Below are 20,322 nucleotides of genomic sequence, written 5' to 3'. Positions count from 1 at the left end.
GAGATATGACACTCCAAAACCTATGAGATGCAGCAAAAGCTGTTCTAAGAGGAAAGTTTATAGCCATAGAAGCCCACCTAAGGAAACAAGAAAAAGCTCAAATAAACAAGCTAACTTTACATCTAAAGCAGCTTGAGAGAGAAGAACAGAAAAGACCTAATGTTAGTAGAAGGAAAGAAATCATAAAGATCAGAGCAGAAATCAACAAAATAGAGGCGTTCCTGTCGTGGCTCAGTGGTTAACGAATCCGACTAGGAACCATGAGGTTTCGGGTTTGATCCCTGGCCTTGCTCAGTGGGTTAAGGATCTGGCATTGCCATGAGCTGTGGTGTAGGTTGCAGACACAGCTCAGATCCCGAGTTGCTGTGGCTCTGGCATAGGCCGGTGGCTACAGCTCCAATTGGACCCCTAGCCTGGGAACCTCCACGTGCCGCGGGAGTGGCCCAAGAAATGGCAAAAAAAAAAAAAAGAAATCAACAAAATAGAAATGAAGAAAACCATAGAAAAGATCAATGAAACAAAAAGCTGGTTCTTTGAAAAGATCAACAAAATTGATAAACCCTTAGCCAGCTTTCTCAAGAAAAAAAGAGAGAGGACTCAAATCAATAAAATTAGAAAAATGAAAAAGAAGTAACAACGGACATCACAGAAATACAAAGGATCATAACAGACTACTATGTGCAACTATACGCCAATAAAACAGAAAACCTACAAGAAATTGACAAATTCTTAGAAAGGTACAATCTTCCAAGACTAAACCAAGACAAAATAGAAAAGATGAACAGACCCATCGCAAGTACTGAAATTGAAACTGTGATTTAAAAACTTCCAACAAACAAAAGTCCAGGACCAGATGGCTTCACAGGCAAATTCCATCAAACAGGTGTTAGATCTTCTATCCTTATGAAACTATTCCAAAAAATCACAGAGGAAGGGACATTCCCAAACTCATTCTATGAGGCCACAATCACCCTCATACCAAAAGCAGATAAAGATACCACAAAAAAAGAAAATTACAAGCCAATTTCACTGATGAACACAGATGCAAAAATCCTCAACAAAATACCAGCAAACTGAACCCAACAATACATTAAAAGGATTGTACATCATGATCAAGTGGGATTTATCCCAGGGATGCAAGGATTCTTCAATATCCACAAAACAATCAGTGTGATACACAACATTAACAAACTCAAGAAAAAAAAAAAAAAACATACGATCCTCTCAAAAGACACAGAAAAAGCCTTTGACAAAATCCAACACCCATTTCTGATAAAAACCCTTCAGAAAGTGGGCATAGAGAGAACCTACCTCAACATAATAAAGGCGATATATGACAAACCCACAGCTGACATCATTCTCCATGGTAAAATGCTGAAAGTATTCTCGCTGAGATCAGGAACAAGACAAGGATGTCTGCTCTCACCACTACTATTCAACACAGTTTTGGAAGTCCTAGCCATGGCAATCAGAAGTAACAGAAATAAAAGGAATCCAAACTGGAAAGGAAGAAGTAAAACTATCGCTATTTGCAGATGACACAATACTATACCTAGAGAATCCTAAAGACTCTACCAGAAAACAGTTAGAGCTCATCAATGAATTTGACAAAGTCACAGGATACAAAATTAATACACAGAAATTGACAGCACTTCTATACACTAACAGTGAAAGAGCAGAAAGAGAAATTAGGGAAGCAATCCTGTTTACCATCACATCCAAAAGAATAAAATACCTAGGAATAAACCTACCTAAAGAGACAAAAGACCTGTACTCTGAAAACTATAAGATACTGATAAAAAAAAAATTAAAGATGACACAAATGGATGGGAAGACAACCACGCTCTTGGATTGAAAGAGTTAATATTATCAAAATGACTACACTCCCCAAGGCAATCTAGATTCAATGCAATCCCTATCAAATTACCAAGAACATTTTTCACAGAATTCGAACAAAATATTTTAAAGTTTCTTTGGAAGCACAAAACACCCAGAATAGCCAAAGACATCTTGAAAAAGAAAAACAGAGCTCAGGCTCCTTAACTTCAGACTATACTACAAAGCAACAGTCATCAAAACTGTATGGTACTGGCACAAAGACAGAAATACAGATCAGTGGAACAGGATAGAAAGCCCAGAATTAAACCCACGCACCTACAGCCAACTAATCTATGACAAAGGAGGCAAGACAAATGGAGAAAAGACAGCTTGTTCAATAAGTGGGAAAACTGGACAGCCACATGTAAAAGAATGAAATTAGAATGCTCCCTAACACCATACACAAAAATAAACTCAAAATGGATTAAAGACCTAAATACTAAACCAGATACTATAAAACTCTTAGAGGAAAACATAGGCCAAACACTCTCTAACATAAACAACAGCAACATCTTCTCAGATTCACCTCTTAGAGTAATGACAGTAAAAACAAAAATAAACAAATGGGAACTAATCAAACTGAAAAGTTTCTGTACAGCAAAGGAAACCCTAAACAAAATAAAAAGACAACTCACAGAATGGGAGAAAATATTTGCAAATGAATCAACTGACAAGGGATTAATCTCCAAAATTTATAAACACCTCCTACTGCTCCATACCAAAAAAACAAACAACCCCAAAAAGACACATGTACTCCAATGTTCACTGCAGCCAAGTTACATCACACATTACATGTAGTAAAGCATTTAGGAAATGATTCATAAGTGAATAAAGGAAAGTTTAAATAGAAGAATAATTATTTGACATTGCTTAAAAGTCTAAATTTTACTTTTATATTCCTTCAAATTTTTAAAATTTCTGCATTGTGAATCTGAAGATTAAAAATATTAAAATTAAAAAGCTTTTGGAAGAGTTCCTGATGTAGTGCAGTGGGTTAGGGATCCAGCACTGTTGCAGCTGTGGCATAGATTGCAGCTATGCTTGGATTCAATCCCTGGCCTGGGAACTTCCACATGCTGCAGGTGTGGCCCTACACACACACACACACACTCTTTTGGAAACAGTGATATCTCTAAATCAGATGCAATTTTATAAGCCTCACTCTAAAAGCCCTCCATACCCCCACACCCCTCAATCTTTCAGATGCTAGTTAAGTACCTGTGCATCAAGAGATGTTCCACTGCATTCCCAGGTCTTAAACAGGCTCAGGACCTGAGTCATGTGAAATGCTTTCTTACAATGCCTGGTGCTATCATGGAACAGCCTTTCTCAAAAGTACTTTTTTTTTTTTTGGCTGTACCTATGGCCTTAAAAAACTCCCCAGCCAGGGATCAAACCTGAGCCACCACAGTGACAACACTGAACCCTTAACTGCTAGGCCACTAGGGAACTCCCTTGAGTTTTATAAAGCTCAAATGAATAACAAAGTATTTCTCTTCTCTTATTCCTTAATGATGATGGCATTGACAAGAAACAGTCCATTACCAATACTATTTTGGTATAAAGTCAACTACTAATGATTTGTCCTAGCCCCAGTAGTACCAAAGCAACCATTCAGAATCTTAGTCAATTAACAAATACATGTAGGCCTTGTTTATCCAGGAAATCAAAATCCATCACTCACATAACTGATCATAAGCCTCTAATCAAAACATTACTTCACAAATTATTACAGTACTGCATTAGGAGGTTACACAGAAAAGGTTTCAATATTTGCAGTCAAAAACAGAGGTTCTAATCCTGACTTTGCTAATTACTAGCTACATAATGCTGGAGAAGTTATGAGTATCTATCCCATACCAGGCCTTGTAAAGCACTAGTCCCTGGATCACAGAGCTTACATGCCAATGGGAAAGACAATACACAAAGAAGTGATTCAATGATTTCAGACAGTCGTCAACACTGTGAAGAAAATAAAGGTATGGTAGAGAGACTTGGGGATTGAGGGGAGGCAGTTAAAAGAAAAATAAACAAATGGGAATTAAAAGTCTTTGCACAGCAAAGGAAACCATAAACAAAACAAAAGACCACCTACAAACTGGGAGAAAATATTTCCAAATGATGTGACCAATGTGGGCTTAATTTCCAAAATTTACAAACAGCTCATATAACTCAGCAATAAAACAACAAACAACCCAATCAAAAAATGGGCAGAAGGGGAGTTCCCGTCGTGGCACAGTGGTTAATGAATCCATGAGGTTGAGGGTTCGATCCCTGGCCTTGCTCAGTGGGTTACCAATCCGGTGTTGCCGTGAACTGTGGTGTAGGTTGCAGACGCGGCTCGGATCCTGTGTTGCTATGGCTCTGGTGTAGGCTGGCAGCTACAGCTCCGATTAGACCCCTAGCCTGGGAATCTCCATATGCCGTGGGAGCTGCCCAAGAAATGGCAAAAAAAAAAAAAAAAAAAAAAAAAAAAGGACAGAAGACCTAAATAGACATTTCTCCAAAGAAGATACCCAGATGGCCAGAAAGCACATGAAAAGATATTCAACACCACTAATTTTTATAGAAATGCAAAATACCAATCACAATGGCCATCATCAAAAAACCTACAAATAATAAATGCTGGAGAGGGTGTGGAGAAAGGGGAACCCTCCTACATTGTTGGTAGGAATGTAAACTGGTACAGCCATAATGGAAAAACAGTATGGAGGTTCCTTAAAAAACTAAAAAGAAAATTCTAATTCTAAAAGACATATACACCCTAATGTTCATTGCAGCACTATTTACAATAGCCAGGACATGAAAGCAACCTAAACGTCCATCAACAAAAGAAAGAAAATGTGGCATATATACACAATGGAATATTACTCGGCCATAAAGAGGAATGAAATGATGCCATTTGTGGCAACATGGATGGACCTAGAGATTACCACAGTTAAGTGACATCAGAGAAAGACAAATACATGATATTGATTATATGTGGAATCTTTTAAAATGATGCAAATGAACTTAGTTACAAAACAGAAACTGACTCACAAACACAGAAAACAAACTTATGGTTATCAAAGGGGGAAGAGGTGAGTGGTTAAACCAGGAGTTTGAGATTAATATATACAAACCACTATATATAAAGCAGATAACCAAAAAGAGTCTACTATATAGCATAGGGAACTATAGCCAACATCTTGTAATAACATATAATGGAAAAGAATTGGAAAAAGAATATATATATTCTTTCATATGCATTAAATGAAGTAATGTTTATATGTATTTATAATTTTATATATATAACTGAATCACTTTGTTACACACCTGAAACTAACATACTGTAAATCAACTAACTAAAAAAATTATACCTCGATTTAAATATATTCTATTTGAATATATATAACTAGAGTACATGAATAGCAGCGTTAGCTACATAACTATGCTTTAATTCAACTGTATTAAGCTCAATTGTATTAAGTTAATAACTTATCATGTCTAATTAGATATAATTATTCCAATAATGCTATTCTAAAAAGTAAAAATATCTACATTTCACATTTTGGCTGCAAATTATAATGAAAAATCTGCATTTTTCATCATAATTCCAAGTTTCTTAACAAAGAACTAAAATAGGAGTTCCTCTTGTGGCGCAGCAGAAACGAATCCAACTAGGAACCATGAGGTTGTGGGTTTGATCCCTGGCCTTGCTCAGTGGGTTAAGGATCCGGCATTGCCGTGAGCTGTGGTGTAGGTCAAAGACATGGCTTGGATCTGGCATTGCTGTGGCTGTGGTGTAGGCCAGCAGCTGTAGCTCTGATTAGACCCTTAGCCTGGGAACATCCGAATATACTGCGGATGCGGCCCTAAAAAGAAGGGGGGAAAAAAAAAAACCTAAAATAATTATTTCCCAACATATCTCAATAGAATTCACACCAATGTAAATCTGCATGTTTACAAGAAACATATTCTTCAAACCAGAATAAAAGAAAAACAAATCTGAGAAAGTTACATTCAAAAATAAGAAACGAGAGTTGCATATTAGGGGTATATTCTCAATTCAAAATCTGAAGACTAGGGAAAAGAGAGCTATGACTTATCAAAGACAAATGTTCCATAACAATAAAAAATCTGAATAAGAATTACAAATGAATGTCTTTCTTGGTTTATTTGTAAAGTTTAAGAGTCTCCAACAAGAGAAAAAAAAAAGCTTTTAGCACAAAAGACAATATTAGCTTTTAAAAGACAGCATGAGATGTTGCTTACATCCTGCTGCTACTTTTCCAGAAATCATTTTTATTCTGCGTAACTAAAAATCTGAACAATTAGGAGTTCCCATTGTGCCTCAGTGGGTTAAGAACCCCACTAGAATCCATGAGGATGCAGGTTCAATCCCTGGCCTTGCTCAGTGGATTAAGGATCCTGCATTGCTGTGAGGTGTGGTGTAGATCACAGATGCAGTTTGGATCCTGCATTGCTAAGGCTGTAGTGCAGGCTGGCAGCTTCCAGATTTGATTTGACCCCTAGCCTGGGAACTTCTACATGCCATGGATGTGATGATTTAAAAAAAAAAGGAGAAAGAAAAAAAATTGAACAAAACACAGACAGAATGTGTTGGAAATTAAGTTTTATTGCAGAAGTGATAGTGGTAGGCGTATTTCTAAAAATTACCCCTTACCCCAAAGATTACTATCTCCTGATTATTCCTTCAATGGAGGTAGTACCGTGTGGATGGAACTAAGACTACTCATCAACGGAACTTAAAAATAGGGAGATTCTTTTGGATTGTTAGGGTGGGCCCTAATGTAATCACAAGAGCCCTTAAAAACAGACTACAGGAGTTCCCGTCGTGGCGCAGTGGTTAACGAATCCGACTAGGAACCATGAGGTTGCGGGTTCGATCCCTGCCCTTGCTCAGTGGGTTGACGATCCGGCGTTGCCGTGAGCTGTGGTGTAGGTTGCAGACGCGGCTCGGATCCCGCGTTGTTGTGGCTCTGGCGTAGGCCGGTGGCTACAGCTCCGATTCAACCCCTAGCCTGGGAACCTCCATATGCCGCGGGAGCGGCCCAAGAAATAGCAACAATAACAACAACAACAACAACAACAAAAAAAGACAAAAGACAAAAAAAAAAAAAAACAAAAAAAACAGACTACAGAAGAGTCTGCCAGAGAGCCATGGCAGAAGGGAAGTAGAGGATTTCAATGAAGAGAAGATCTGACAAGCTGTTGATAGTTCCGGCAATATTGAGGTCACATGCAGGGACAAGGAGAGTGGCTTCTAAAAGCTAAGGAAGGCCTCAGGCTGACAGTAAGAAAACAGGGACCTCAGTCTCAAAACCACAAGAAATGGGATTTAGTCAACACCCTGAAAGAGCTTGTAAGTAGATTCTTCCCCAGAGCCTCTACTAGGAAACACTGTCCTGTTGACATCTTTATTTTGACCCAGTGAGACTGGTATTGGACTTCTGACCTACTGTAACGAATACATTTGTATTTTCACTTCTCTAAATTTATTTTATTATTATTATTATTATTATTGTCTTTTTGTCCTTTGTAGGGCCGCATCCGAGGCATATGGAGGTTCCCAGGCTTGGGGTCTAATCAAAGCTGTAGCCACCGGTCTATGCCACAGCAATGCCAGATCAGAGGCACATCTGCGACCTACACCACAACTCACGACAATGCTGGATCCTTAACCCACTGAGCAAGGCCAGGGATCGAACCTGCAACCTCATGGTTCCTAGTCAAATTTGTTTCCGCTGTGCCACAACGGGAACTCCAACTTCTCAAAATTTACAGTAATTTGGTACAACAGCAGTAGAAAATTCCTACAGTGATCAAATCCCTCCTAGAATGAAATAATTGCCACATTAACCCCTGGCCAAAACACACTCAAAAACTGAAACAGGAGTTCCCGTCGTGGCTCAGTGTTAACGAATCTAATCAGGAACCATGAGGTTGTGGGTTTGATCCCTGGCTTCGCTCAGTGGGTTAAGGATCTGGTATTGCTGTGAGCTGTGGTGTAGGTCGCAGACACGGCTCAGATCCCAAGTTGCTGTGGCTCTGGCGTAGGCCAGCAGCTACAGCTCTGATTAGACCCCTAGCCTGGGAGCCTCCATATGCCCCGGATGCTGCCCTAGAAAAGACAAAAAGACAAAAAACAACCCCCACAAAACAAAACAGAAACACTTTATCTTCCTGGCACTAAGCAAAAAGATGTTTCCTTCAACTGAATTTGATACTTGGTGTCTGAGTGTCTAAATGACAAAACTTTTTAAAAACCATTTTTACTAGAACATCTTTAACTTACATTAAACCAAAGATTTTCCTTATTTCTTAATCCAAGCAATGATGTTTATTGACTGACTAGGATCTTTTTTTTCTTTTTATGGCTGAACCCGAGGCATGTGGAAGTTCCAGGCCAGAGGTGGAATCAGAGCCACAGCTGGGGCCTATACCACAGCCACGGCCACACCAGATCAGAGCTGCATCTGCAACCTACCCCCACAGTTTGTGGTAATGCCAGATCATTAACCCAGTAAGCGAGGCCAGGGACTGAACCTGAATCTTCAGAGAGACAACATCAGGTCCTTAACCTGCTGAGCCACAACGGGACTTTGTGACTAGGTTCTATTTTGAACACATCAATTTCTGTGCCATCCTACCAAAAGATGTTACCTTACAAATTCTAGTAAGAGGATGGCGAAAAAATAACCAGTTTTAAACTCTTACAAACTTGGTTTAAATTCCAACTCCATGCTTACTATTATGAGTCCCTAAGCAAACCACTGAAGTTCCTGGCCCAGCTTTCTCTCTGTGAAAAAGAGATAAATGAGGGTAAATGAGAAAATATGTATGACATATGTGACATGCCTGGCACTGAGACTCCACAAAATGTTGGCTTTTTTTTTTTTTTTTTTTTTTAACTAAATGACCTCAGAGCACTGAGTTTGGGATTTGTTTACTCTTCTGCTATCTTAGTCTCTTGACAAAGTCATCACACCACTGCTCCTAGTCAGCTGCTTTAGTTTTACATCTGAAATGAAGGCTGAGGAACACAACACAATTTTGACCACAGAGTGAAGTCCATGGGTTTTACTACATGCATTCTCTTCAAACTGCTCAGGGGCCTAAGCTAGAGCTGTATTTGGGGGACAGAGAGCACAATTTACTCTACACACAAATGGTGTGTTACTTCTTTAATAACTAATGTTATTCTTAATTTTAAAAGACTGCCAACATACAATTTCAGAAATCAAATTCTTCCACTTTTTAATACAATAAAAAAAAACACAAAGTTTGCATCTAAATAAACAGCTAATAAAGAAATGCATATAGCATTCCCTCAACAGCTCCACCCTTATACTTTGACTACCTTTATCTATATACAGCTGACCCTCCGCATCTTCAGGTTCCACATCAGTGGAGTCAACCAACTGTGGATTGAAAATATTAAGAAAAAATATTACAGAAAGTTCCAGAAAGCAAAATTAGAATTTGCCAAGCGCCAGCAACTATTTACGTAACATTTACATTGTACTTATAACTATCTATATTTCATTTACACTGTATTAAGTATTATAAGTAAACTAGAGATGATTTAAAGTATACAGGAGGATGTGCATAGGCTATGATATGCATAGGCACTGAGCATCTTTCAATCTTGGTATCCAAGGTGGGTCCTAAAACAAATTCCCTTTGGATACCTAGGGACAAATGCAAATGTATTTAAGCTTCTCATGTGCAAAACTGCTATAATAAAATTATCTGTATGAAGTCAATGAGTTGTTTCCATATGCAAGTTCTGGTGTGTTAACTAACAGATACTATTTAGCCACTGCTATTTATTGTAAAGTCAAATGCTTATAATAAGAGCAGAAAAGTCTATTAAATTTTTTATATATAAAATTATATAAATATATGATAAAATATATAAAAAATACACATATGGAATAATAAGTACCCCTAACATAAGCAATTAAAAAGTTTTTCCCAAACTGGGAGTTCCCGCTGTGGCTCAGTGCAAATGAACCCAACTAGTATCCATGAGGATGCGGGTTCAAACCCTGGCTCTGCTCAGTGGGTTAAAGATCCAGCATTGCTGTGAGCTGTGCTGTAGGTCACAGATACGGCTCAGATCCTACACTGCTGTGATTGTGGCACAGGCCAGCAGCTGTAGCTCCAATTCGACTCCCTAGCCTAGGAACTTCCATTTGCTGCAAATGCAGCCCTAAAAAGCAAAAAAAAAAAAAAAAAAAAAAAGAATCCAACTGCAGTGCTCAGATTTGATCTTCAGACTGATGCAGTGGGTTAAAGGATTTGGCATTGCCACAGCTGCAGCTCAGATTTAATCCCTAGCCCGGGCATTTCCATATGCCATGGGTGCAGCCATAAATAAATAAATATATAAATAAATAAAGTTTTCACCAAACTGGCATTTAAATTCAAAACTGATCTGGTAGAGAACACTAAAAAAAATATATACATCTTGGATTAAGACTCTTCTTTTTAGTGTTTTCCAGTTATACCTGGAATCCAAAACAGGAGAGAGGTAAAAGAAATTCTTGTGATGATGGGGACAGTCCCCAAACATAAGCTCAGAGAAGAAAATGAATTGATAGTTACCTGACAGGTATAAGAGGAATTTTATTGCTGTCACGGAGACTGAAGATTAGTTAGCAGTAGGTAAATTCAAGTGAAGCAAATAAAAAGAAAAAAAAAAATAAAAAGAGGCTCTGTTTATTTATTTATTAACTTATTTAATTTTTTTCACTGTGGAATTTTTTTCACTTGTGGAAATTACCAGGCCAGGGATCTAACCCATGCCACTGCAGTGACAATGCCAGATCCTTAACCCACTGCACCACAAGAGAACTCTGAAGAGGCTCTTTTCAATTCAAGGAAAAACAAAGTGTTTTTATAAGGAGATGTAATCATAATATACCACTGACTTCCTTGGAGTCAAACCTACACAACTAAATAATGTGACCACTGTCTTACTATAACTATATTGAGAGAAGAGGAAAGGAAGAGAAGCATAAAAGCTCAATTCTCATCTTCTAAAATATGTCATCATTTAACTAAAACTGGGGGAGGGGGGGAGAATCAGGAAACAGCAGTATATGCATGTTATTTGGAAATGTGGAGTAAAGTACCAGAAAAAAACTGCTTTAAAACATGAAAGTAGGAGTTCCTGTCGTGGCGCAGTGGTTAACGAATCCGACTAGGAACCATGAGGTTGCAGGTTCAGTCCCTGGCCTTGCTCAGTGGGTTAAGGATCCGGCGTTGCCATGAGCTGTGGTGTAGATTGCAGACGCGGCTCGGATCCCGAGTTGCTGTGGCTCTGGTGTAGGCCAGTGGCTACAGCTCCGATTGGACCCCTAGCCTGGGAACCTCCATATGCCAAAGGTGTGGCCCCAGAAAGACAAAAAAAAAAAAAAAAAAAAAAAAAAAAAGTAAATGTCTCTTTGGGGGTGGGGGATGGGCTGGGGGTTTGGGATGAAAATGCTATAAAATTGGGTTGTAATGATCACTGTACAACTACAAATGTAATAAAATTCATTGAATAATTAAACAAACAAAACAAAGAAACAATAAAAGAAAGTCCATGTCTCTGGGACAGTGGGAATTGCAAATTCAAGAGTCCTCTTTTTATTATAAGCTTTGTGTACTGTATGCTCCTAAACCATATACTCCTATAAGGTAATAATAAAAATTAAGCTTAAAAATGTGTTAAAAGAACAAAAACAAAAATAGGAGTGGAGTTCCAATTGTGGCTCAGGGGTAACGAACCTGATTAGCATCCGTGAAGACATGGGTTTGATCCCTGGCTTCACCCTGTGGGTTAAGGAGCCAGAGCTGCTGTGAACTGTGGTATAGGTTGCAGATGTGGCTCAGATCTGTGTTGCTGTGGCATAGGCCAGCAGCTGCAACTCCAATTTAACCCCGAGCCTGGGAACTTCCGTATGCCGCAGGTGTGGCCCTATAAAAAAAAAAAAAAAAGCACAAAATAAAAAGTAAAAAATAAGAGCAGCTGGATCAGTGTAGAAAGTTCTATCTAGCCCTTTGCCCCATCTTACCTCTCAGAGAATGTTGCCAGACTCTAAGCTGCTGGTGCTGCTCTAATAAATGCTACTGAAAGTGGCTTAGGACCTGGAGCAATGAAGATATTAAAAGTGACTGCCAGCTAATCAACATTTCTAAGAAGAGCAATCACTAGTAATGGCTCAGAATCCAATGGATCTTAAATAGCAGGTGATACCCAACTCAGCTGTCTATATATGCATTTGATGCCTTCCTCTACTTTCCCTCCTTCCATTTCCCACCACACTTTACTTGGTCTTAATACTGATCTGAAGTATATTTGTTTTATATAATAAATTTTATTCTTTAAGTTTTATGCTCCCAGTTTTCGTCTCAAAAGATAGTGAAATTTAACTCTCTAGCACTGACAGTCACAAACACCTGAGTAAATAGTCAGGGTTTAATTTTTGCTGGGGTTATGGTTTTAGTTATTTTTGTCTTTAAATCTTCACCAAATAGTCTAGTCAGCCCTCTGCAGACAAGGACTCTGATATTTCTCACACAAGATAACATAGGCTCAATTTTCTTAGAGACTGGAACATAATCAGTCAGCAAACATCAATATTAAGTTGTTTTTTATATATGGCCCTTATGTTTTCTTTGGCTCAGTGACAGAATAAAAAGAATTTTAAAAATTGTTTGCTGGAGTTCCCACTGTGGCACAATGGGGTCAGCAACTCTGCAGCTTCAGGACTCAGGGTCCATCCCAGGCCTGGCACAGTGGGTTAAAGGATTGGGTGTTACCACAGCCGAGGTGTAGGCCACAACTGTGGCTTGGATCTGATCCCTGGCCCAGGAACTCCATATATCCTGTAGCAGCAAAAACTGATTCCCTTCTCTTAGCTAAGGAAAGACCATGACAGATAAAATTTTACCAGGATTTGAAGTTATACTGTGACTTCTAAAAGGAGAAAGAGAAAGCAGATGTTCTCTGATTAGAAAGTGTGTGAAGGGGAGTTCCCGTCGTGGCGCAGTGGTTAATGAATCCGACTAGGAACCATGAGGTTGCGGGTTCGGTCCCTGCCCTTGCTCAGTGGGTTAACGATCCGGCGTTGCCGTGAGCTGTGGTGTAGGTTGCAGACACGGCTTGGATCCTGCGTTGCTGTGGCTCTGGCATAGGCTGGCAGCTGCAGCTCCGATTCTACCCCTAGCCCGGGAACCTCCATATGCCGCAGGAGCGGCCCAAGAAATGACAAAAAGACCAAAAAAAAAAGACTTAAATGTAAGACCTGAAACCATAAAACTTCTAGAGGAAGACACAGGCATCAGTCTTGGTAACATTTTTTTGGATATGTCTCCTCAGAAAAGGGAAACAAAAGCAAAAATAAACAAATGTAACTACATCAAACTAAAAAGCATTTGCACAGTGAAGGAAACTATCAACAAAACAAAAAGGCAGCCAACTAAATGGGAGAAGGTATCTGCAAATGATATATCTGAGAAGGGGTTAATTATCCAAAATATACCCCAAAACTCAAACTCAAGATCAGAAAAATGAACAACCTGATTTTTAAAATGAGGAGTTCCCGTCGTGGCTCAGAGGTTAACGAATCCGACTAGGAACCATGAGGTTTCTGGTTCAATCCCTGGCCTCGCTCAGTGGGTTAAGGATCTGGCATTGCCATGAGCTGTGGTGTAGGCTGCAGATGCGGCTCAGATCCTGTGTTGCTGTGGCTCTGGCGTAGGCTGGAGGCTACAGCTCCAATTAGACCCCTAGCCTGGGAACCTCCATATACCGCGGGAGTGGCCCTGGAAAAGGCAAGAAGACAAAATAAAATAAAATAAAAAATAAAAAGATAAAAATGAGAGAGGATCTGAATATACATTTTTCCAAAGACATTCAGGTAGCCAATGAGCACATAAAAAGATGCTAAGCATTACTAATAATGAGAGCAATTCAACACAAAACTGCAATGAAATACCACCTCGCATCTGTTAGAATGGCTGTTGTCATAAAGACAACAAATGACAAGTGTTGGCAAGGATATGAAGAAAAGGGAACCCTTGTGCCTTGTTGGTAAACTGGTGCAGCCACTATGGAAAACAGTATGGAAGTTCCTCCAAAAATTAAAAGTAGAACTACCATATAGCCCAGCAATTCCATTACTGGGTATTTATCTGAAGAAAACAAAAGGACTAATTAGAAAAGATATATGTACCCATATGTTCAATGCAACATTATCATTTCTACAACTGCACCTGTGGCATATCCAAGTTCCCAGGCTAGGGGTCGAACTGGAGCTGCAGCTGCAGGCCCACACCACAGCCACACCAGATCTCAGCTACACCTGCAGTCAGCATCTGCATCTTGTGGCAATGCTGGATCCTTAACCCACTGAGCAAGGCCAGAGTGAACCTGCATCCTCATGGATATTAGTTGGGTCCTTAACCCACTGAGCCACAACGGGAACTCCTCAATGCAACAGTATTTTAAAAAGCCAAGAAGTGGAAGCAACCCAGTGCCCATCAATAGATGAATGACTAAAAAAGATTATTATATACCTATCATATATATAAATTTATATATATATTTATTAACACACACAATGGAGTATTAGTCATAACAAAAGAATGAAATCTTGCCATTTGCAACAACCAATGGACTGAGAGGGTATTAATGCTAAATGAAATAAGTCAGAGAAAGACAAATACTATATGATCTCACCTACAGGTGGAATATAAAAAACAAATGAACTAACACAACAAAACAGAAGCAGAGTTACAAATACAGAGAACAAACGGAGTTGCCAGAGGGGAGGTAGGTAGGGAAAAGAAACAGGTGAAGGAGATTAAAACAAGGATTTCAAAACTTCCAGTTATAAAATAAATGAGTCATGGGTAGGAAATGTACAGTGTGGCAAATACAGTCAACAACTATGTAAGATCTTCATATGATGACATACCATAACTAGACTTATCATGGTGACCATTTAGAAATAAGCAAAAATACCCAATCATTATGTTGTGTACCAGGAACTAACACAGTGCTGTAGGTTAATTATATTTTGAAAACAAATAAACTCATAGAAAAGATCAGATTTGTGGTTACCAAAGGCGGGGAAAGGGGGGTTGAAAGTGAGGGAACTGGATGAAGGCAGACAAGAAAGATGTGTGAATAATCTGAATGTTCACTGTACTGGATAGACTACACATAACTTCATCATAGAATAGCTTACTTTACATCTCTTCTCAGGGTTCCATCGCCTCTGCCCTGACTGACCTCACAGCTATGACAATCTTTTAAAATGAAAGGCCACTTAACTGAGGAAACCATGTTTCTTCGGATACAAGCTACAGACTGATTCACTTTGTAAAAGATGTCCTGCCTTACATTTATTTCACAGGTCCTTTTAAAAGAAAAAAAAAAAAAATGCTGTAAATGTTTACAATAATGGATTTATGTCCCAGTTGTCTTGTAATTTCACTTTTATTATTGTTTGACATTACCTAGGCTTAAACAAATGATTTTTAAAGAAAAAAGGAGTTGCAGAATATGATATTTAGAACAGCCTGGATGTCTTAAAAAGTATAAATTTTGAATTCTGAACAAATCAACATTGTTTTCTACATTAAAAATCCATACGAACATGTCGATTATTTTCAGCTGTAAGTGACTCAATTCTATACCAGACATGTTCAAGGACTAAAGTGAGAGCAACCTGATAAGAGAGGAAAAAAAAAAAAAAAAAAACATAATTAGAACAATGCAGTGTAATGGAAAGATCAATGGCCTCTGGGCCAGTTCTGCCATGGTATGGCTGGGTGACCTAACTGCAGGGCCAAGGGCAATTATCTCCCTGTTTTCAAAGTACAGTGTGGCAAATACAGTCAACAACTATGTAAGATATAAGTCAACCCAGATCTCAGAGTGGCATTGGAAAGATAATACATGAAATGACTTAAGTTGCTGCTACTTGAAAAGCATATGTTCCAAATTACTCCAGACTGTGTTCTTTTTGAAGTGCTGGTGGGTGTTCTTCACTGGAAAGTTCTTTTCATTTACTTAGGTGATCCACTGAGGACCTTGCACTGGGCTTTGTGCTAGGTAATGAGGAGGACTAGAGAAGAAATTAATATCAAGGTGTTTCTAATATGTTCTACATATTTGTAGCCTTGGTAGAGAAACAAAGTATATATAGTAATATTATTTCTAGGTGGCAAAGTGAGTGGTTCAAACAGTGCTATGGATCAATCATTCTTTCAGTCCTCTTGCCCACTGGTCAGTAAGTACACTGCTAATGAATCCCAAGACACAGACTGTGCAAGCCCACGTGGACATATGCTGCCTGGTCCCTTGACAGTAGACTGTTATGGCAGCTCGGTAAAGGGAAAGGCATGAGAAAAAAGACTTCTCAAAGAGGAGTATCTGTTAAGTATGCTGGTTTTGTCTGCCCTCTCTTTCAATCCTTATAATAATAATACTGTGAAGTAGGAATGTTCCTATTTTACAGATGAAAACCCGATTCAGAGAGATTAAGTAACATGGTCAGGATATAAAGCAAGCAGCAGGTTAGGATTTGGTTCTGATGTAAATAAAAAACCTGAGCTCTCTCAGCTCTACCATAGATGGGATCAGTGTGTAAAGAGGCAAGAGAGGAAGAAGACACACTGGATAGAAAGATCAAAATAAGCTTAGGCTGGAATCAAAGAGAGGGTGGCCAAGTCTTGTGGAAGCTTGGTGGGAGGAGGGACAAGGGGACAGGGAAGTTATGGGGAATAAAGGTAGGGGAAAGACTGTGAAGCGGCTGGAATCCAGGTCGCTAAGAAACGTGGCCTTAATCCTACAGGTTAATAAAACAGAACTGGAGACAGTAAGCAGGAGAGTAGAGGATGAAACTAGAGCATTAGGAAGGTGAACATCACACACAGGACAGAGATGGACCAGAAAAAAGTGTATGGCATAACACAGAATAAATTTTTAAAATCCCAAGCACTGCACTATTTAAATAAACCTAGTAACAATACTTTGGTAATGAAATTAACTACCTCTTGTATGGCTCTTTCTTAAAACACATCTCCAGACATTTTTTAAAAATGGCCATTATATACAACTAATTCTTTTTTTTTTTTCGGGCTCATGGAAATTCCCAGGCCAGGGATCAAATCAGACCCAGAGGTGCAACCTATGACACACGCAATGCCAGATCCTTAACCCCGCCACTCCAGGCCAGGGAAGGAACCAGCACCTTCACAGAGACAAGCGGGATCATTAACCCTCTGCACCACAGCGGAAACTCCCCTACTAATTCTTACATGGGTCAGAAACTACTTCCACCTCCAAATGCATATAAAAAAGAATACTGCTTAGGTAAGAGGTCACATTTTAAAATCATGCCTCAGAGCAGCAAAGATCAAAGAGAAGAAGTAAGAGCAGAAATTCCAACTCACGCACTCCTTGGCAAAGAAAATCAAATTGTTTAAAAAAAAAAAAAAAAAGTTGTTTCTTCACTTACAGGAACACATAAAACTATTTTTTCAGGTGAAAAAAGAACTGTCAAACTAGAGAATGATTTTTTTTGTGTGTGTGTCTTTTTGTCTTTTGTTGTTGTTGCTATTTCTTGGGCCGCTCCCGAGGCATATGGAGGTTCCCAGGCTAGGAGTTGAATCGGAGCTGTAGCCACCGGCCTACACCAGAGCCACAGGAACACGGGATCCGAGCCGCGTCTGCAACCTACACCACAGCTCACGGCAACGCCGGATCGGTAACCCGCTGAGCACGGGCAGGGATCGAACCCGCAACCTCATGGTTCCTAGTCGGATTCGTTAACCACTGCGCCATGACGGGAACTCCTAGAGAATGATTTTATGTTACCCCAGTTTGCCTTTTTCACCCAAACAACTTTATAGCTTCCACTTCTCAAAAAAGTCAATACAAAAGCATCAGCCTCACCACTTAAGTGCCAAATTTTCTCTTTTATGGTTTGTTTTTGTTTTTTTTTTTTTTAAGGTCTGGACTGGTGCACTTAGTGCCTCCTTGGCAGCGTATAAACAACCAACATAATCCTCAAGTTCTCCATCCCATTCAATCCTTGCCACAGGAAAATTCAATTACATTTCGTAACCTAACTGCTGAACAGCAATCAAGCCAAGGCTCCATATTGCTTAAACACAACTGACACCTGGTGTAGGATCACATTAAACCCTTTAGTGACTATCAGATAAACAACAATAACCTAATTAGCCAGCAGAGCACGCATGACACTGGCCTGGCCAGTAGTTCAAAGACACTTTGCTAAACTCACTCACCAACAAGGTGATCCCATTGCAAAGGGGAACGGGGAGAGAATAAGTAAGCTTGGCAAGTAAAAGGTGGAGGGAAGTGCGCAGCTGGGCTTTCCAAAGGGAATTACAGTAAATAGAAGTGGCAAGGGGAGGGGGTGAGGATAAAGTTATCATCTTTTCTGCAAGACATCTGATGTGGAGATGACCTCACTTCCAATTCTGCACCCTTAACTTTTAACTGAACCTTCCAGAAAGCTAACTGAGCTTGAGGTTCTGGCGGGCATAGGAAGTGCCCAAACCACATCTTGATGTCCTCATATCCCTGTAAAGGATATGTGATACCTATGCCTAAGTCCCAAGACATTTTAACTTATTTAAGGATGGATATGCTTCTCAGAAAGTACATCTGCTTCTGCTGCCAAAGACATCCTCAGACTATGGCCACTGAATTTTCAGTCTAGAGGTCAAGCATTACATCCAAAGTGAGTAAAAGGAAGTTATTCAAACCAGACAAGTGTAGGGGCTGACAATAATGTTAAAGGAAACATGTTTTTGTTCATGTTTTTGTTCTATTCTAACCAAGACAAGCCCTAAACCCTACAAATACCTAATTTACAACTCAACAACCACAGCCTATTTCTCAAAGCCCAGAAGAGCTTATTAGATTTATGGAAAAGTTAATCTGCAGTGCCAAAATTCTGAAGAGTAGCCTCTGGTTGTCAACATAGACTTAAGAATTTGCTTTATGCTTGGGCGGTATAATATTTAAAGCCAAGTAAATCTTTTAGAACCTAACAGTACTGACTGTACTTTAAATTTTTCCTGCGTCCTACAGACTGGTCAGGAAAGCTTCAATGCCCAGAAAAAGGTCTGTCCATTCGTGTGTGGCCTCTAATGTGCTGCTATGGGTCCATGAAATAAAAAACTTCTCTTTTTCCCTCCTAAGCAGTAAGGATAAATTTAACCTCCACCTCACCAAGAAATTAAAAAATTATAATTAAAAATTGGGCTGCATCCAAAGGCCGAGCCCGGCTCGCAGGAAGCTGATCCGCAACTTCGCTCTCCCGCCGTGGGCGTTGAGGCCGAGTCGGGCTGAGGAAGGCTGGCTGGACTACCGCTCTCTAGCCTGTGGCGACTCGGGCGGGGCCTGGAGGCGGCCGCGCCCGACAAGGAAGGCGGGGAGCGCGAGCGGCTCCGGAAGCCTCCCCGCGGCCGGCGGCCCACACCTGCCGCTCCACCCGCCTCCCCGCAGGCCCTCTCCCGCAGCAACCTCCAGCCCGCGGGACTCACAGCTTCAGCCGCTCGTAGGTCGTTGCCGCCATCCTGCACCACTGCTTCCTTCCTCCTCTTTCCGTCCACCCCTCCCCGCGCCGCCACCTCGGCTACGGCGCTACCCGTCACCCTGGCACCGCGGCCACAGAGTCCAGCCTCGGTCCCACCCTCTTCTCCCCGCCCCGGCCGGCCTGCGAGCCAACGGGAGTCGACCGTGGACAAACTTAGTGCGCGTACTTAAGACCGCGAGAGGAACCCGGTCCGGCAAGGCGTTTTGGAATGAGCCTCAGAGCGCCGTGACGTCGCCGCTTCAGATTGGCGGAGCGCGTTGGCAGGTTAAAGGCGGAGCCTTGGGAGTCTGGGGCCGGCGCCGAGGCGCCCGGGCGGAAAGGCAGCGCTCGTGTCACGGAGTCTGTTGAAGCTGCGTAAGGCGTGATCTGCGCTACAGCAGAAACTCAGTTAGTACGGGGCCAGTGGCGCAATGGATAACGCGTCTGACTACGGATCAGAAGATTCTAGGTTCGACTCCTGGCTGGCTCGTAGCGTACATTTTGCCCCATCTGGGCTTGATTTTAAAGGGTCTCCTTGGAAAGGACCCTGGTGTGGTTAAATGTCTTGAATTTTAACGCTACTCTGCCCGAATAATCATCTTTTAAGCTGTGTTTGGAACCCGGAGTTGTGTGAGATGGTTTGTAAATTGTAAAGCGCCCTATTCCTGATGAGGACTCTAAATGATTTAAGTTAGGAAAACACCTAAATGGTGCTAGTTTGGAGTAGGGGGCGTCCTGTGGCCTAAGGTTAGCTAACGGATGACACACGAGCGCATTTAAAGCAGCAGTTCTGGCCCTTTTTCCCGTGGAGCAAAAACCCGCACACTGG

The 20,322-nt window shown here is 40.5% G+C and overlaps 1 protein-coding gene and 1 non-coding gene across 5 annotated transcripts in view; one reads left to right on the top strand and one right to left on the bottom strand.

Annotated features, from left to right (window-relative positions):
• SACM1L (SAC1 suppressor of actin mutations 1 like (yeast)) overlaps window positions 1-19,760 on the bottom strand; it is an 89,527-nt gene extending 69,767 nt beyond the window's left edge. For 2 of the 4 annotated variants that reach the window (XR_002337508.1, XR_002337509.1), the window contains exon 1: window positions 19,462-19,685. Coding sequence is in view for 1 of the 4 variants with exons in the window: in XM_003358405.5 (XP_003358453.3) it covers window positions 19,462-19,493 (32 nt within the window). In the remaining 3 variants the exon portion in view is untranslated. Of the gene's footprint in view, window positions 1-19,461 lie in introns of all 4 variants that reach the window. The other 2 variants (XM_003358405.5, XM_021068641.1) reach the window with 2 other exon arrangements.
• Window positions 19,911-19,983, top strand: TRNAR-ACG. The gene has a single exon. It is a non-coding gene; the product is annotated as a tRNA-Arg (tRNA).

Source organism: Sus scrofa, chromosome 13 (genome assembly GCF_000003025.6).
Source record: "Sus scrofa isolate TJ Tabasco breed Duroc chromosome 13, Sscrofa11.1, whole genome shotgun sequence".
NCBI lineage: Eukaryota > Metazoa > Chordata > Mammalia > Artiodactyla > Suidae > Sus > Sus scrofa.
This window is presented reverse-complemented; position numbering and strand designations above follow the sequence as displayed.